The sequence below is a fragment of the Sodiomyces alcalophilus genome (genome assembly GCF_042370955.1).
Source record: "Sodiomyces alcalophilus JCM 7366 unplaced genomic scaffold ACRALscaffold_3, whole genome shotgun sequence".
Lineage (NCBI taxonomy): Eukaryota > Fungi > Ascomycota > Sordariomycetes > Glomerellales > Plectosphaerellaceae > Sodiomyces > Sodiomyces alcalophilus.
Window position 1 is genome coordinate 174430 of NW_027263534.1, and position 16723 is coordinate 191152.

The following is a 16723-nucleotide window of genomic DNA, read 5'->3' on the forward strand; positions in this document are numbered from 1 at the left end:
TTCATTGCCACGACTTGGCCAGCAGGCCGTCCGTGGGCTGTCCCCGCCCCTCTTGGTAATCGCGCATCTTCAGAATGAGCTCTCCGAATAAACCGTTCGGCCAGCCGAACCAGGACCGCGTGTAGTCCATCCCATTCCAACTGTTGACGCTCTCGTGCAGTACGCCGCGGTTGGAGGTCGAGTCGAGCAGCATGCCAATCTGCGTCTCCACCTCCTTCTCCGTCTCGGCGTCATCCAAACCCGCCATGGGCTCCAGGGCCGTCAGACCCGCGACGACGGCAGCCATCGGCCAGGCTTTGCCCGGTCCGACGTGGGGCCCGCCCACCGCCGAGAGCGCGGGGCCCCTCATGAAATAGGGGTTGGCATCGCTGAGGACGAATCGGCGCGTGTTGCGGTAGATGGCGTGGTAGTCGCGGGCCGGGTCGACGCCCGTGTAGTTCCAGAGCGGCATGGCCAGCAGCGAGGGGACGTTGGCGTCGTCCATGAGGTGGGTGCTGCCGAAGCCGTCGACTTCGTAGGCGAACATGTCGCCAAAGCCGGGCCGCGTGACCATGGCGTCCTTGTCGATGCCGCGGCGGATGCCGAGGGCCATGTCGCGCATGGTCGAGGTCAAGTTCCCGGCGCGTTCGCCGTCGAGGGCCGCCATGATGACGGCGGCCGATTCGAGGTAGGCGGCGAACATCATGTTGGCGGGGACGAGGAACTGGAAGATGGTGGCGTCGTCCGAGGGCCGGAACGCCGTGCGCACCATGCCGTTCTCCTTGGTCGGGTTGCCGAGGCCGTCGTTGGTCAGCGTCTCGCTTCCGCGGTCCGTCCAGCCGGTGAAGGTCCAGGCCGAGTGCTCGACCTTGCCGTCGTCGGCGTAGGTGCCGAGGCGCATGGCCCCGGCGGCGCGGACGGCGGCGTCGACGGCGTCGACCCAGCCGTACTTTTGAAAAAAGTCGACGTCTCCCGTCTTGTCGTGGTAGGCGACGGAGATTTGCAGGAACGAGGCGAGCGAGTCGAGCTCCCACTTGCAGTCGAAGACCTTGGCCGGGTCGTAGCGGGGGATGGGTCGGTTCTGATGGTAGGCGTCGTTCTTGGTCGGCGGGATGCCCGACTCGGGAGGCGGCTGGAAGCTGTGGCAGTAGGGGGATATGGTGATGTAGCGGGCGTGGGCGTTGATGACGCCGCGCCAGAGGCTGGCAAGAGAGTCGGGGTCGGACGAGGCCCGCAGCAGGGGCAAGTAGGAGTAGATTTGCGAGGCCGAATCGCGCAGCCACATGGCGTCGATGTCGCCCGTGACGATGTAGGCCAGTTCCTGGTCGGTACGGCGCGATTCGCCCGTGTCGGGATCCGACTCGTTGGCGTAGCCGCGCCAGCGGACCATGGTGTCGAGAGTCATGGGATAGGCGTTCTCGAAGAGGCGGGCCAGGTCCGGGTCGTGGATGACGGTTTTCACCTCCTCGATGAGGGACTCGAGAGCGGGGAGAGTAAAGGTACGGCAGTGCGGCGGAGGACGCATGTAGGGGAACCGACGCTTTCCCTCCGAGGCCGGACCTGGGCGGGTCTTCATCCACCTCTCATGCGAGACGCACTCTGAAGCGGAAGCCCTGTCTGACGCCGCATCTGGAGCCGTGTCTGACGCCGCATCGTTGTCGGCAGGCGCATGGGCCGGTGGCTGGCCCTGCGGAGGTGGGCGAGGTTCATGCAGCGGCGGAAGAGGGGCCGGGGGAGGGACGATGCGCTGATCCTCTTCCTCCTCGTCTCGCCACAGGTCCGCATCCGTTTCGTCTTTCGCCAACACCTGAGAATGCAATTCCACCATCCGGTCGCTCTGGCCTGCAAAGCGGTTCGGAGAGAGATCCACGTCGGTCGTCGATCCGAGGTAGGGGCCAATAGTCAGGAACGAGCTACCGAGAAACAGGTAGACGACGAAGAAAGCAACAATGGCAGCGGCAGAGAGGATCCGCGCTGGCCGGGCGCCGGGCCAGGCTCGAGAATGGCGGCCGAGGAAGGGGGCGACGGATGACGAGGTCGAGGCAGAGCTGGCACCGCTGCCGACGAGGCGGAGAATGGCGGGTGAGTTGAGGACGGCCATGTGAGCGGTTCGTTGGGTGGACGAGGGTCGAGATGAGGTCGAGATGAGGGTATTCCAAGAACCCTCAATCACTGAGCCATGGGAAGGTCGACTATTGTGTAGCGTACGAACGCACGCTCCGAGTCCAAGCCAATGAAGGGATCAAGCCGGTCGAGACGGCGGAGACCGAGTGATGAGTCGAGGGTCGAGCCGATGACCGCATCGAGGGCGGGCAGGTGGGAAAGACCACTACGAAGTACGCGGCAGGTCACAAGTTACGCAAGCGTCGCACAGAGAACATCGGAAAAAGGAAGCCACGATGTTCGTGGTGGTCGAGGCTTCCCGTGTTGGGGAAAACGAGGGAGTGTGGGGAAGCTGCGACCCGCTACACCGCGCTAGTGCAGAGCTAAACTCCGTCTTGCCTGTCTCGGAAGGGAGCTCCTTCCGTGTTACTTAGTACTTGGTGCTTGCAGTACTGTGCTCGATAGGTATACGAGACACGACTATCGAGCAAGTATACGTACTTACAACTCCATGCTAATGTGTACCCCCTACACCGGTGAAGTTCTGGGTACCTATCATTGGGTGCTGTCACGTGTCTTTGTACCGGGTACATTACCGTGCAGTCCATCCCTGACTGTCTATGATCCCTGGACAAATACTTCGTAGGTGTATGTACCTGCCGGTACAGTGCCTACCTCAATGGCGATGGACCGAGAGCATATGGGAGGGAAAGGGGAAGAAAAAAAAATGAGAAAAAAGAAATTGAGAAAAGAACACAAAAAAAGGACAAACGCAGTAAAAGCGACGACAATAAAGCGCTGACAATATCCTATCCACCATTCTATAGCGATGCAACGAGAATAATACACGCCATCGTGGCATCCATGGCATACGCTCAAGTCGCGCCCCGAATCCCCGACACCTTTTCCAGAACCCCATGCCCAAGCCCACCATCACCGGAAACAATTCCATCGAGACAGATAGGATCGGGACCAATCGGCAGACACGCGGCGACGGGCGACGGGCGACGGGCGACGGGCGTATCGGGGCCGCTGCCCCTGATCAAACGTGACGACCGACGCCATAAAATGACAAGCGGTCGTGGACCAGGCGCAGTCTCCGACACCATTGCGTCGAGGCGAGTGGGAGACCAGGCGTATGGGCGGCCAAGGCGCCAGTTCAGGCACGACGGCCAGATAACCATATGGCATCGTGGTTCCGCCATTGCTAAGTCCAGAGTCGCACTCATCCAAGTCCCCTTCGTGTCGTCGCCTTTCCGTCCCGTCCACCCCTGCCACACGGTGAGTACAATGTCCATGGGGTATGATCAGGACACCGGAGGGGATGAGGGCAAAGGAAACGAGAAGGAAAAGAAAAAAGAACAAGAAATCATCATCGCATCAACTCGTCCAGGTCCGAGTGCTGTTCAAATAGATGGACCAGCGGCAAAAACAGTCCGCCCTCATCCCCATCGACACCCCCTTCTCCCAGCGCGCGCATCTCGTCCCACGACTTCCAGAACCACGCTCCGCACTTGCCCGGTTCCATCGCCTTTTTGTCCCATCAGTTAGCCCGAGCAGCTTTCCCCACCGGTTCGAGACACACCGGGGAAATCGAGAGGGAAGGAAGAGAAAAACCCACCACCGGCTGCGCATCCGCCTGCTCCATCTCGCACTTGACAAACACGGTAATGTAATGCTTCCCCAGCGAGTCAAACACGTCGTTCGTCACAGCCACCACCTTGACGCCGCGCACCCGCAGACCCGTCTCCTCCACCGCCTCCCGCTCGGCGCACGCGAAGAAGCTCTCCCCGTATTCCAGGTGGCCGCCCGGTAGTTGCCATGTTCCTGCACGCCAGCCCGCGAGGTCAGCCTGGGAGGGACAGGCACTGAACAGAGTAGGGGACTGGACTTGAGGGTACGTGGCAAAGCAGAATCAACATAAGACTCTTCTTGTACGCCATCATCGTTTTACCTGATCCGTGGCTGCTCAGCCGCTTGCCGCACACCACCTGGCCTTGCGCGTTGGTGATGACGGAGGCGACCCCGACGCGTGGGGGAGGACGGCCCAACGTCGGCGTGGTTGGAGCGGCCATGTGGGCAAGATAAGTAATAATACCTCCTGATACCTCTAGGTACGGCGATTTTGGTATCAAGGGTATACAGACTTGATGTTCTTTTCGGTCGTTGTAGTCGCGGGAGAAAAGCCGGCCGGACCATGCGTTTTCAACGTGTTCAACGGTCGCCGGCTTCGGGCGTTGCCATATTACATAAGCAGGTAAAATGGCCGGCCGCAGCAGCTACGCTACGAGAGCGCATCTTCTTCTTCTTTTCTACAGCCCTCCCCACGACCCGGGCGGCGGGGGCTGATTCGCAATAGCCGGCCTTTCCAGTCCCCTTAACGTCTCTTGCCAGCTCTGCCAGTTGATGTCGTCCAGGTCCAGGTTCATTTCAATGTTATCTATGGGCACGTCGTCGAAAAACCCGCTGCCCATCATCAGCGGGTCTGCATCCGGCCAGAGCCATGGCGGGTTGTCTTTAACCCCAGGCGCCGTTTGTTGTGGCTGTTGCTGATGCTGTTGACCATGTTGGTGCTGTTGGTATGGGTGTGCTTGCAGCCCCAAGCCGTGTAGTGACTGCTGTTGTGATTGCTGCGATTGCTGTTGGAGCGCCCTCTCCACCGTGTCGGCCATGGACGAGGATGCCATCGCCGAGGTATGCATCGAGTGCTGTTGGCCCAGAGCCGCCGCAGTCCCTACGGGAGGAGGAGGAGGGTAAAGCGCATGGCCGCCCGTCGTCGTCTGGCTGACATACTGCGGTTGCCACATATCCGACGATGAACCAAACTCCCCTTGAGCCAGCATCGTGTTGTCCGCATGTCCCATCTCTGTTGATCGCGGCGGCGGCACTGCCGGCAGCACAGATATGGGTCCGTCGGGCACGGTGTCTGGTGTCACACCACCGGCCGGCGACTCTGAAGAGCCACCAACACCGACCCCACCAACACCTTCGTCATGGTCGCGCTGGACGATTGTCGGTGGTGGGTGCGGGATGGGCATGGGCCCCTGAGGCGGCAACGGGCTCGCGCTTTCGGGTCGGACAAGCTTGCGCCATCGGGTGCGCAGTTGTGCCACGCTTTCCAGGCCCGGGACCGGATCAATCCGCTCGAACGACGGCTCTGGCCCCTCCTCCACGTCCAACTGGTACGTCGTGGCCGGGTCGGCCCGGAGCCGAGCAATTTCCGCCTGTCGATGCCTCCTCGCCTTGAGGTACAACTTCTTGATGGGAATCCAGACGGCCATGTGATCCGACTCCTTGGCCGAATCCACGGGGTGGTCGTAGACGAGGATGCTAGCCGCCTTCCACGCACGCTCGCACGTGGGCGACCACGGCCTGCGGGACATCTCGATCAGCATGTAGGCGATGGCGTTCCACTGCCGGTACGTCTTGAACAGCCACCGCCACTTTTGGAAGCGCGCGTCCGTGTTGAGTATGTGGTTGTACTCGACAATCTCAATCGTCGACACGAAAAGCCTGTCGCGAATGTCGGCCGACAGCTCGGGCCCGCTTCCCGGGAAGAGCATGGGCTGGTAGATGACGAGCCCCATCTTGGCCATGACCACCCGCGCCACCATGGCGGCCATCCAGAAGAGCGGATCGTCGCCGGTGACGCAGTGTTTGAGAAAGTTCTGTTCCACGCGGTCGTACACCTCCATCAGGAGGCCTTCTCGCTCCTCGCGACCGGCCACCGCATTGTCGGCGCGGACCGGTCCCGCCTCGGCCGAGAAGTGATGGAGGCGCCTCGCCAGGGCCGAGAGCTCGTAGCGGACCACGCTCATGGCGCAATCGGTCCGCCCCTCCCTCGCCTTTGGCGTCTCGGTGGCCAAGGGGCTAATGTCCGAGTCGTTGATGTTCAGCGGCAGCTCGGTATCGAAAGACCGGGGTTGGATGATGAGCTCGGTGCCCGACTCCTCGGTCGACCGTAGGTCGAGGGCGCATATGGCCCACCACAGCCGTCGCCTCATTTCCACCTCAAACGGCAAGAGTCCGAGCTTGAGGCCGTCGCGGTGGAGGCCCAGGCCCTGGGCCATTCGTACCACCAGTGCCGTCAGGGTCCAGCAGAAGCGCGTGTCGTCCTGTCGCCTGACTACGATGAGGAAGAGCGTGAAGGCTTGGAGGACGGACATGTCGGACGTGTTGAGGAAGTTGCCCTTGGCCAGGGCCTGTTCGAGGCCGAAGCGGTACCGCGAGAGCAGGTGGGCCTTGGGCGACCCCAGGTTCGCTTGTACGTCGTCGTCCTCGAGCGAGGTGATGGTCGCGTAGTATATGGAGAAGACGAGGGCTTCGTTGCCCGGGCTGAGGTCGACCGTCTGCTGGATGATGCCCTGGAATAACCTATCCATGGATGGGACGTGCAACACCTTGACGAGCGGCTCCACGTTCTCCTGGTATGTTCTCCACATGTAGAGGATCTGGGACGGCGGGGGATGGAACTTGCTCAGGTCGGCCTCGACCGACCGATACGCGAAGAGGAAGCCCTGATGCTGGGCCGAGTCGGAACCGAGGGCGGATTCCGGCGAAGGGTCGGGGGTGATTTCGTCTTCGGTGTCTCCCGGGTCGTCACTAAGGGTGTGCATCTCGGAGCGAAGTTCGTCGAGCTGTCGACAAGACGGTCAATGATGAGTCGATGTAATGCGAACCAATGCCAGGGACAGGGATGGGAGGGTAAGAGTGAAGAAAAGAAAGAAGAAAAAAGGGGTCCTTGTTACCTCGTCGTTCAGTTTGGACAGAAATGCGTTGCTTATGTAGCGGGCGGTAGTGCCGCCGTCGTGAAGCACCAACCTCCCCAGCTGCTTGTGCATATTCTCCGGTTTCCCCTCGAGATGGCGACGCAAGTCGGACTCGGCATCGGCTTCCGATCCGTGGGTAGCGGCGGCGCCGCGTTGCGAAGCATTGGGGCCACCGCTTCCCTCCTGGCCAGACGAAGAGGACGCGGTGTTGTTATTGAGAGGGTTGGTGGGGACGACGGGGCTTGAACTCTTGTCGACGTCGACGTCGATGTCGACATGGCCACGGAGGCCCTGGACGATGGCTTCGAGTTTCCGCAGGCGCTTCAGGAGGGCCATCTCGCGTTCGCTGGAGCCCTTGGGCGGGGCGTTGGGGTCACGTGGACGAGGGCGTCTCGGGGCGCGACCAGGCGCAGGGAATATGCACTGGATATGTGCGCGGCGGCAGTTGGAGCAGGGCATCTGCTTGTCGCAGCGCACCTTGCGTCGTCGACAGGTCACGCAGCTACGAGGGTTCAAGAGAGGGGCGCCGGAAGGATTCAATGCGACAGGCTGGTCGGGGGAGATGATGGTGGTGCCCGGCAAGCGGGCGAGCGAGGCGGGATCGAGGGAAGTGGACGGGTCATTGTAGCTGGTGACTGTGGCAGGCCTGTTGAGATGGTCGTGAAGGTGCGAGACGGTCCCGGGGAGGATTGACTGCTGTGGGGGGACTGTCGCGAAAGACATGTGATCTGGCGGTATTACGTTCTCCATGACTGAGAAAGGCTGTACTGGAAGACAGGATCCTGAGGCGGGCGGAATGGATCCGGTGGAATGGACTCGGGTCCAGTCGGGTTCAGGTTGGTTCGAGCTTTAAAGAGGACAATGTTGGTGAACGATATTCTCTCTAAAACAGTAGTAGCCAGTATGTGTATGTAGCAGGTGCAGTCAGGTGCAGTTAAGATGTATCTTGAGTGCCGTTTCCGTCACGAACGTGGGCATCGGATCGAGGTAGACGACGATTCGGACCGGCGATCAAGATGGCAAGAGGGTAAAGGGCGAGGAACGATAAGGTCGAGCGGAGGTAACGTGATACATGGGCTGAGCTGGCCAGAAGATGATGGGAGCAGACGACGTATTGTCTGGGCGAATCGGCGGAGCGAAGAAAAGGGAGCGCTGCAGCTGCAGCTGCATATGGGCGGGGCCGAGTAATTGTTTGCTATGGTGATGGCATTGGGAGACGGTATGTAAAGGTGATCGAGTCGGAAATGGACGATAGTTGATGGGCGACTCGACGAGATTGAATTGTCGGTGAATGTTGGTAGAATGTGAATCACTGCAAGATGTGGGATGTGAGAGAAGGGTTCGAGCAAGGAAGAAGACAGGAAGCAGGAAGCAGGAGGAGGAAGCAGGAGGGAGCAGAGAGAGTGGGGTCCAGGGAGCACAGACCAAGGAGATGGGGTCCAGATGGAGATGCATGTGAGCCATGTACCGACCGTACCGGAGCACGTACAATGTACCTAGGTAGGCAGGTACAACGTACCTGGTACGTAAGATGTAGCGTAGGATGTACAGCGTAGGTAGACTGTGGTTGTCGGACGTACAGCGATTGTCTATCTCGTACCCTACTACAATTACCTACTAAGAGACATTCGCGTGTATGTTCATGTATCATATATACGGTACTCCAAAGGTACCAGACCTGGATGCTTTGGCAGGTGTGTGTTGGTCGTGATACGTCAGGTACCTAACTCTGGCGCGCACGTCTGCCGCTAGGTACTTGCTGTACTTGTGTGCCAAGCGCAACGACGTGGTACACTAGAGGCTCCACCGGTTCTACCGGCTCCATTGCTATTTTAGGAGCAGATTATACGAATATACGATGATCACCTAACACCGATACCTAGGTACGAATAGTGTTACCTATCTAATGGTTCCCGACAAAGTTTTGTCTTAACTCTGTGTTGGTTGCGGGCTTTGCGTTATGGCTGCTTTAATCTAGGCACAGGGTGATGGCCCTGGGCACGCTTGACATCGTTCAGTGGCCGGGATGGTTCAGAAGCATGAAAGGTCGACGTTTACAACGTTTGAGGGAGAACATGAATCGGTGTGAATCAAGTCAAGTGCCAAGTACCGCTATGTTATTAAAGGCGAAGAAAGGGAGGACGCTAGATTCATGCTACCTACCATATACCAACCCTGAGTTCTTGCTGTTCTTAACTTTTTCGATTAATCCCAAATCTTGAAAGCAACACTACTGTATCCTACCTTCACCGAAGCTAACAGTAATGGCAGTTATCGTTTCAAACTACTCGGTAAGTAACGAGACTAGACTCGAGAAAGGTATAGAAAATAGCTGGTAACGTTGCTTCGCCTTGTCTCAAATCGCATGTGGTAGTTAGTAATACTCGGCTGGAACATTTCAAGGCATCTGTGAGTCTAGATTACTAGGTCGTTATTGGTCTCCGACAGTTTCGGCGATGCGGCGGCGGTGAGCTCCGACCTCCGAGCTCCGACTTCCGGATCTCAGACCTCCGTCTCATGCACCTCCAGGATCTTGGCCACTAGGAGAGCATTACAAAAACATGTCACACGACTCACATACTTTTACAACGGGCAAAACCGCTATTTGAGACTTGTAAATAACTTGACTCATTCTGCATTCCCGAGGACGCAGTCTTGGGATCTGCGAAACTTTCAGCTCTTCTGCTCTATCCTGCGCCGCAGCCATGCAGGAGATGTACAGTATGTTTCGCAGCTCGCTTCACATCCTCCGGTAGCGTCTAATTAACTGCCAATGAAGCCGGTCAGCCCTGCAGGTTGCCACCATCATGTCGGCAGATCTAAAAACACGCTTGTGCCATGTGTATCCATGGACCATCCCGTCAGTCAGTTCCTTTTTTTTTTTTTTCCCCCCACGCCTGCCGCCCAACGCGCTCCCCCTTTTTTTATTTCTGTGCAACGTGACTCGCACGGCGGCAATAATAAACACCCGGACACCCCCAAATGCCAGCAACACTCCATCTCGACAACTCAGCAAAGTCGTTCTGCTAAAAATACTCCAATCAATATCGTGTTGACGTGCACGGAGTACGGAACTCAAGCAAGTCGGAAACGTCGATAGCTAGGTTTAATCGGCTCGAGTCGTCTCCTCCCCCTCCCCCAGCCCCATCTACTCCAAGCAAACCACGGCATAATCCTCATAGCGATACATAAAAACCTCGGCGTCGAATTTATACTGCAGCCGCCGTTCCCCCAAGATGGTCTGCCCAGTTTCGATGTAGGCGCGCCGAAAAACGCTAAACAAACGGGGCGAGTGGCGCGGGTGCGGGATGTACAGCCCAGTGGTGCGGCTGCCCATGGCCGCCATGTAGAGCTGGTACACCACGGTCGCCGGCTGGTTTTGCAACGAGATGGAGTTACACCGACCAAAGTCGAGCATGACGAGGTTGACTTCCCTGGCCTGGACGGCTTGTTCCAAGGCCGAGGCCGGGGCCGAAGACGGAGTGGGGCCGTCATCGGAGGAGGCGGGCGGGAGGAGGCAGGTTCCGAGGACAAACTCGACGTCGTTGCCGTCCGCGTCGGCGCCCCAGTGCATGATGGCGAATGTCTTCCCCAGGCGCTCGGCCAGGTCATTGACGTCCATGCCCAGCGCCTCCATGTCTGGGAGGGTGAGGGAAAAGTTTCGCAGGGAACGGAGCTCCGTCCTGCGCCGAGCCGCGTGTCGTCCGAGGTACGGCCGAACGAGGCAGTTCTTGTTGGGGACGTCTTCGACGATGCGCTTAACAGTGGCGGGGTCGACGGGGTTGCCGTTCGCCATGGGCGGGTGGAAATGGGCGGCCAGGGCGGTCCTGATGCGCTTGGGGAGGGGCAGGACCCTCTCCATGACCATGGCGTTGGACCGGCTCCGGTGGCCCTCGGGAAACTTGTCCTCCAAGCCGTCCCAGAAGCGGTCGCAGTGCTTGGGGATGTAGTAGGCGGGCTGGGGGATCATGACGCTGTATTGGTTAAGGTCTCGGTAGCGAAGAAAGGCGGTAGCGACGTTGATGTGCACGGTGAATTCTTGGTAAAGATTGCTCCACAGCTGCTCGTTTCCTGGCTTCTCCTTCTTGACGACCATGTTGTCGCCGGTCATTTCAAAGACGGTTCCTTGTGTTCCCTCGCCAATTTCCATAATCTCCTGCAGCCCTGACTGAGCTATGACATACTCGACTCGGCTGGGATACGACGAATGCGTGTATATGACCGACCCGGGGGCAAGTGCTCGCCTGAGGATCTCGGCTTCGGAGAGGAAGGCAAGTTCTTCGTCGACCCAACGGGGGACGGATGGTGTGACGACTGAAGCTGATGTCGGTGTGTCGACGGGGAAGTCGCCGCTAGAGAATGATTCACACACGGACGACATGACCGTCAGTCAGTCAGTGATGAAATGGATAAAGGATTGTATAACGACAGTTTGTAAATAGGAAATAAAGAGAATAGCGATAAGTGCGCGATGATGAGCGATGGTAGAGATGGCACGCGCGCTCGACCGTTCAGGAATCAGAGGGTGATGGAGGACAAAGCGGAATAGAAAGGGAAAAGAGGAAGGCCAGAGTATAAGGAGAGAATAAGGATAGAGAGGTGTTCGTAAAGAACATAGTTGATGTGGCTTGCTGGAGGTGGAAGTTGTGGAAGCCTAGTTGCCCTTTCTGCCCACACGAGGTCAAGTATAATCAGCCCCTTCCGTTAGTTATTCGTCCATGTGTGTATATCGGTATTGACGTGGTTTTGCTCCTGCCGGTATCTTCTGCTCCCCAGTAACTGTAAGCCATTCGAATAACTTGCTGACCCTGAGATTTTACGGTACATTTTCTTCCTTCCCTAACTTTGACCACCTGCGAGAGCTTATTAATGTTATATACAGGGGATATATACGACTATCCTTTAGGAAGATATATAACCACTTGAGAACTTGAGCTACCAGGGCCGAAGGCCTGGAAGGCTTGATATAAAGTAGACTTATTGGCTGTAATGGTGAGTTTTTGATAATGCCAACCAAGTCGAGTCATTATAAGGACGACGACGCTAACAGTTGAAAGTAGTCTCTATAACACTCTTCACCGCAATATTACCCTTTATATCTTAGACGGCATCCCGGAGCCTCAGACTCTAGAGAAGACGGTTATTCAAGTCGTCCAAGATGCCGGTAGTTAACCATGGGACTTGATACTGAAGCTGTCGACTGTCCAAGTCTAACGGCAGCACATAAAGCCGTTATTCCACATTAGACCTTTTTCCTTCCTAAGCATCAATGCAACTTGGTATCAAGCAAGACAAAAGCGTATAATGTATAAAGTAATCTGTCGTCTGTCGTCTCGAAAGACGCTATACCCTCTTTGACTAGGTAGCTATGAGCCAAGCTTTCAGGCTTACGCATTGACCATCTTCTTATTTTTATTGTTATTTTTTATTTCATTTCTTTTTCGGGTCCTGTGGATGACAAAGAAGTGGAGACAAGAACCCACTCCACAGTGTTATCACTGAAACATATTACACTGTATACATGCACCCGTTCGAAATTCTTGCCCGACTTGCGACTCAACCACCAACGTCTCACAACTCAGTCCTATGGTAGGACAACACAGGAGACTAACTGATCATTTCATATCAAGGGCCCAGGGTTGAGGCGGGCAAGCTAGCCATCATTCAAAAACACAGCTCAACTTATACCCTACCCTTGCGACCCTTGATATGAATATGTCGTGAGTTTGTCTCTCCGCTTCATCAACACTTGACCCCTGACTTTGCTCTGCCCCTTAACCCGACAAGCTGACGCTTCCTCCCCTAGCTTCCCACGTCAGCGCCTGCAGAGAAACTTCCTCAATGCCCCCATCACCGCAGTCGCCTTCTTCACCAACCCCTCCCCCGCTCGCCGCCGCCTCCTCCTCGTAGGGGAGCACACCGACCTCATCGTCTACGATGCCCTTTCCGGCCAGCTCTGCGCCAGACTCCGCGTATTTGATGCCCAGCCCATCCACGGCATTACTTCTGGCCGTTCGTGCGCCGCCGAGACCGAGACAGGGGAAGAGCACCTTTTCTTGGTCTGGGGAGACCGCTCCGTAGCCGTCTTCCCCGCGAGCCTGCTTGATGCCAGCCTTGATGACGGACCTGGTCCTGGATCGGGATGGAGTGCCGAGGTTAACCCGCCGTTGGCACCGAATCCTCGTATTGTCGCCGCCCAGGCTGCCGACTGGGTTCACGACGGCCTCGTCATCCCCGACGCTGGCGGTCGCTGCCTCCTCGCCACGGCTCATAACGAAGTGGTGGAACTCACCTATTCACCCACAGACCGCTCCCTCACCTTTGGCCGGGTGGTATCACCAGCGCGACCCATCCTGTTCTCCGCCAAGTTAGCATGGTCCGCCAACCATGACAATGTCCTTGTAGCCGCAGGCACCGTGTTCGGCGAGATCCTGGTTTGGACGGGCCACTTTTCCTCTACTTTTCCCTCTTCCCCCGACCCCCAGCCCCTATCCTGTGAAGTGCTCTTCGTCTTTCGAGGCCACGAAGGCTCCATCTACGGCGTGGATATCTCACCCGAGCTGGAGATCCCCGGTTGCGACCAAAAGATGAGACTGCTCGCCAGCTGCAGCGATGACCGGACCGTCAGGGTGTGGGACGTATCGGAACAGCCAGACAAGAAACCAAGGCCGACCCTGATGCTGGACACCTTTCATGAAGCTTGGGATACGGGATTCGGCGGCGATGCTACCGACCTGGGTGACCTCGCTTCCGTGTCGGGGGGCCCCATTGCCTCGACCATGGGCCTGGGCCACATTGCGAGGATATGGAAAGTCAAGTTTGCTGCTCGGGCCTCCTTTTCTACATCTCCTCATGGACGGAACATGACCATGCCCGTCTACTCCTTCGGCGAGGATGCCACGGCAATCAGCTGGCATCTGGACCTGCATCTCGACTCGTGGCTAGCGAGGAGGATAGAGTCCTCCACAACCTCTTCCCCAGGTGATGAGCAGGACGATTCTCAGACCAAACAACCTCTCGCCACGTTGGAAAGTCAGTCAAGTTTCGCGCATCACGACGGAAAGCATATCTGGTCTGCCGCCGTTGCCCAGATGGACGAACGCGACGCCTTGGTTGCTACCGGAGGCGCTGACGGCAAGGTGAACCTGATAACCGGCAGTTCTATGCAAACAGACAACCTCAACAATGCGTCCTCGAGCCCGTCATTGCCAAAGGAGCTGCGATCCATCACCGTCCGGGAGATCATCGACCGCTTATCGCCTGCATCTGCTGGTCAGGGAGAGTACGAAGCTGCGCTACCGAAGGGGAGGGAGGTCTTTAAACAGTTCGGCTTCATCTCCGCCGACGAGATGCTCGTCGTCAGTAACACCGGTCGCGTCCTACTTGCATCCTTCGAGGCGGTGCCAACCTGGGCCGATATCCCCCTTTCCGACGTCAACCCCCTCGAGCTTGCACGCTGCACGGCAATCAGAAGCCCGGCCCCTGGATTCGCCGTTCTAGGGACTGCGTCTAGGAAACTCTTCGTATACCGTGACAGGTATCTCCAAGAAATCGCCTCGTCCCCTGGTCAAGTCACAGACATCTTTTGCCTAAACTCCCCCGATTACCATTTCGATCAGACAGACGGCAAGGGAAGGACCAGCGAGCCGACCACGACCACCGACATCCTCGTCAGGATGATAGGCGGACCGGACGTTATTCGAGTACTGACCATCGATCTCGTCGCCGTCGCCGTCGTTTCCGACCTCCCCGTCCCCGGCCAGGAACCGGGTTATGTCATCACCGCAGCGCGCCTCTTTGGCGACTTGCTAGTAACAGGCTCCCGACATGGCCACTTGACCCTCTTCAGAAGAAGCAAAGACGGTTATGCTCTTGTCACGCAGGCGGAACGCCGGTCAGACGACGCCATCACCTCCATCGTCCCGGTGCCGGGGCAGGACGGCCCCGGGGGACGACACCACTTCCTAACCACCTCGCGAGACGGGAACTATCGCATCTACGAAATCAATCCAACTTTCAACGACGGAGGAGTACATGTGCGATTACGACACGAAACCTCTTCGCCCGCCGTCGACGTCGTCGAAGGCGCCTGGTTCACAGCACCAAACGAGAAGGGCGCCAGGGATCTCCTCCTCTTTGGATTTCGCAGCCGGTTCTTTGTCCTCTGGAACGAGACCCAGCGCCACGAGGCCGTCGCCCTCGACTGCGGCGGCAGTCGTCGCCTCTTCACCTACCGGCCCCTCGACCCGGGAGTCGCGCCGCGGTTGCGCTTTGTCTATCTCAAAGCGGCTTCGCTTCACATGTACGCCCAAAAGAGCGCGGCGTACAAGACCATCAAACAGGGAACGCACGGGAGAGAGGTGCGCTGCGTCACGGCGGCCGGCCGATACGTCGCCACGGGGTCCGAGGACACGTCGATGCGTATCTGGAGGCGCGATGACGGCGCGGTGCCGCAGGGATATGTAAACGGCGACGAGGATGGGACGGAAACAGGGGTATACGGCGACAGCGGAGGAGGTCTTGGCTGCGTGGCGACAGTGAAGGTCCATACTGCAGGTATTCAGGCGATCAAATGGCTCCGCACCGGCCCACAAGAAGACGACGCCCTCATCACCTGTTCGGGGAACGAAGAACTGATCATATGGCGCGTCGGGCGGCTTCGAGGCGGTGCCGAGCTGTCCGTTCCCGGTCCTACCGTGATGCGGGAGGCCGAGTTTGCGGACAAGAGTCCCGATGGAGATTTGCGCATCTTGGATCTCGCCGTCTCCCCGCTGGAATTGGATTTCGTGGCGGAGAAGAATGCGGCTGGAATGCTCCGCTTCATCATCACCATGGTCTTCTCCAACTCGACGTGCAAGACGTACCTCTATGCCACTGCGTCCGGGTTCCGGCTCTTGGCCACGGGGCACTATACCGGTGCATGTCTGACGCAGGTCCGTCATCTCCGTGTTCTCGGCGAGGGGCGGGAGTTGGAGATACTCACGGCCGCCACGGATGGACACATTACCGTGTGGACATCCGCTGCCGCTGTTGGGGCCTCGGAATCCGAGCAAGGAGGAGTCGCCGAGTATGTCCCCGCAGTCGTTACGCGCGCGCACCAAGGCAGCATCAAAGCCCTCGATATTGTATTCCCCCCGCCATCACCGGGACTAATGTCATCTAAGAAGGAAAGGCTCCTCGTCCTCACGGGCGGAGATGACAACGCGCTCGGCTTCACCGTCTTGTCGCGGGACGACACGCACTCAGCGAGGTACGCAGTGGACTTGAGGGCCGGCATGAAAGACGCCCATGCGGCATCGGTGAACGGTCTCTCGATCATGGTCCCTGTGGAAGCCGACGGGGAAACGACAGTCTTTGCGACGGCGAGCAACGACCAGCGCGTCAAGGTGTGGCGCGTATCCCTGTCGTCCGAATCAGGGGAAAGACGGGAAACTGCTGCACTACCACAGGGACGGGACCCGGACCTTAGCGTTGCGCTGCTGGCGGACGAGACTAGCGGTGTCGCGGATCCGGGAGACTTGGAAGTCTTGGAGGATCTGAAGGGGGAGGGGATCAGACGGCTTATTGTCGTGGGCGTAGGGATGGAGATGTGGCGTTTGAATCTGACTAGAAACGGATGCGTCGTTAAAAAAGTTGATGAGACTAAATGAGGAATAGAGAGAATAGAAAAAGACGTGGTGTAAGTGCCTTAGTTGGCGACCAGCAGTATTCCAACTCTTGTTTCAAGGCAGGCTTATTATGTTGGCTGTAGATATGCAGTGTCCATGCAGTGTCCATCCAGGCAAAAGGATGCAAGGTGTGGCAATCGATTCAACGCGGGTATCCCGAAAACATCGCCATAAGAACGACAAGACAACCAACTCCCAAATCCG

At 57.8% G+C, this 16723-nt stretch overlaps 6 protein-coding genes across 6 annotated transcripts; 2 read left to right on the forward strand and 4 right to left on the reverse strand.

The window, feature by feature from the left end:
• Position 1: 1 nt before the first annotated feature.
• Positions 2-2595, reverse strand: ACRALDRAFT_2026614 (glycoside hydrolase family 125 protein; the record flags this gene model as incomplete). Its single annotated transcript, XM_071020403.1, has 3 exons — positions 2-2151; positions 2196-2308; positions 2588-2595. The coding sequence occupies 3 exons, from the start codon at positions 2593-2595 to the stop codon at positions 2-4; spliced, it is 2271 nt and encodes a 756-aa protein (XP_070875582.1).
• An 859-nt stretch (positions 2596-3454) lies between these two features.
• On the reverse strand, positions 3455-4157 carry ACRALDRAFT_2101450 (uncharacterized protein; the record flags this gene model as incomplete). Its single annotated transcript, XM_071023064.1, has 3 exons — positions 3455-3613; positions 3704-3909; positions 4037-4157. 3 exons carry the CDS (start codon positions 4155-4157, stop codon positions 3455-3457), a joined length of 486 nt encoding a protein of 161 aa, XP_070875583.1.
• A 927-nt stretch (positions 4158-5084) lies between these two features.
• ACRALDRAFT_2101707 (uncharacterized protein) lies at positions 5085-7574 on the reverse strand (the record flags this gene model as incomplete). Its single annotated transcript, XM_071023072.1, has 2 exons — positions 5085-6719; positions 6831-7574. Coding segments are annotated over 2 exons (2379 nt in total), but the record flags the coding sequence as incomplete, so codon positions are not given.
• Positions 7575-8839: 1265 nt separating this feature from the next.
• On the forward strand, positions 8840-10572 carry ACRALDRAFT_1092773 (uncharacterized protein; the record flags this gene model as incomplete). The annotated part of the gene is made up of 6 exons (XM_071019628.1): positions 8840-8950; positions 9077-9142; positions 9226-9260; positions 9300-9603; positions 9647-9684; positions 9717-10572. 6 exons carry the CDS (start codon positions 8840-8842, stop codon positions 9949-9951), a joined length of 789 nt encoding a protein of 262 aa, XP_070875585.1. The 3' UTR covers positions 9952-10572.
• ACRALDRAFT_1092774 (uncharacterized protein) lies at positions 9813-12246 on the reverse strand (the record flags this gene model as incomplete). Its single annotated transcript, XM_071019629.1, has 8 exons — positions 9813-11203; positions 11281-11353; positions 11389-11514; positions 11592-11649; positions 11774-11914; positions 11958-11978; positions 12040-12061; positions 12128-12246. 8 exons carry the CDS (start codon positions 12244-12246, stop codon positions 10000-10002), a joined length of 1764 nt encoding a protein of 587 aa, XP_070875586.1. The 3' UTR covers positions 9813-9999.
• Positions 12247-12736: 490 nt separating this feature from the next.
• ACRALDRAFT_2101590 (uncharacterized protein) lies at positions 12737-16501 on the forward strand (the record flags this gene model as incomplete). Its single annotated transcript, XM_071023066.1, has 3 exons — positions 12737-13006; positions 13052-13788; positions 13885-16501. Coding segments are annotated over 3 exons (3624 nt in total), but the record flags the coding sequence as incomplete, so codon positions are not given.
• Between the last annotated feature and the right edge of the window lie 222 nt (positions 16502-16723).